This window comes from Aplysia californica, unplaced genomic scaffold (assembly GCF_000002075.1).
Source record: "Aplysia californica isolate F4 #8 unplaced genomic scaffold, AplCal3.0 scaffold01155, whole genome shotgun sequence".
NCBI classification, from domain to species: domain Eukaryota; kingdom Metazoa; phylum Mollusca; class Gastropoda; order Aplysiida; family Aplysiidae; genus Aplysia; species Aplysia californica.
Window position 1 is genome coordinate 1 of NW_004798425.1, and position 1,238 is coordinate 1,238.

Below are 1,238 nucleotides of genomic sequence, written 5' to 3' on the forward strand. Positions count from 1 at the left end.
AGATGTCTAAGGACTTACCTGTCTGTCAAATGCCTGTTTCTGAAGGTCTATCTGCTTGTCATGGAAGTCATGAACTGGGGAAAAACAAACACACAAAACCCATTCATATCCCTAATAATAATTATTATTCTTGCCGTTTGTTTGTTGTTGTTTTTTTTGTACTAGTAGGAGTTTTACGGCACTTGCAACGCAGTGAAGTCAAATAAGTGCCGAAGATTAGATTCAGCTGTTTAGTTTTAGTAAGAGTTTTACAGCACTTGTAACACAACCAGGTTATATACATATAAGTGCCGAAGGTTTTACAAGAGAGTAACTTACACAAAAAAGAAAGAATTTTTAGTTTTAGTACAGGTTTTACAGCGCTCACAACTACATACGGTCATATGAGCGCCAGAAAATTAGAGGTGTTACAAGAGAGTAACAAACATAAAAAAGAAGAAGGGGAGATAAGGACGATAGATGTTTCATAGGAATGAAGAAACAAACCACACCATGGCACCCGCCAACCACGAACATACTTTTTGTTTAAATAATAATCACATGAGCCTGAGTACAGAAGAACTGGTCTATTAGCAAACATGAATGAGCCACGGCAACATGGGGTGAGGGTGGCTGGGCTGAGCGTTATCGTAAAATCCTTCTTAGTGACTGCGACTTTTACGTCGTTATCAAAAGTGAGCAGAAAAAAACAAGAATAATATATCGCTACCAAAGAACTACAAAAATTAAACCTGTCAGTTTTAGCAAAATTTGATTTACTAAGACCATGAGGCCAGAAACCAAAAGTTGTATCTGCTCTATCAAAACCGTAAGATTATTCGGAGTCGTTATCAGGATATTCAAGGAATTGCATTCGAAAAGCTTGACATGTTGTGAATCTCTTAATCTTTAACGTCGAATTTTGCAAAACTAGTTACTAAAAAGATAGAACTTTGTAATTCTGAGGTAGCGATATGGCATTAGCAGACCAATTAACCCTATCCGCACGTCGTGTTTTACTACCGTATCCATCCGATGAGGGGAACCCTGTGCCACCACTTCCAAAGATGAAATTTACTCTTTAATCCGATCCGTATGCTTTGCATAGCAGTCAGTGAAAATGATTTTTTGAGAAATACTGAAAGTTTCAAAGAGATCTTCGTACTAGAAGTATTCTAAAATGTGAAGAATACAACCCCGGGGGTACAAAATAACCCCAGGGCGTATGGATAGAATAAAGGTTGGGTGGTTAGGAGGGC

The 1,238-nt window shown here is 38.0% G+C and overlaps 1 protein-coding gene across 1 annotated transcript in view; it reads right to left on the minus strand.

Moving 5' to 3' along the window:
- Positions 1-18: 18 nt before the first annotated feature.
- LOC101863559 (nucleolar and coiled-body phosphoprotein 1) overlaps positions 19-1,238 on the minus strand; it is a gene marked incomplete at its 3' end in the record, with an annotated part of 107,995 nt that continues 106,775 nt past the window's right edge. Inside the window, 1 exon segment of the mRNA XM_035973347.1 lies at positions 19-74. Within this exon segment, the coding sequence (XP_035829240.1) occupies positions 19-74 (56 nt within the window).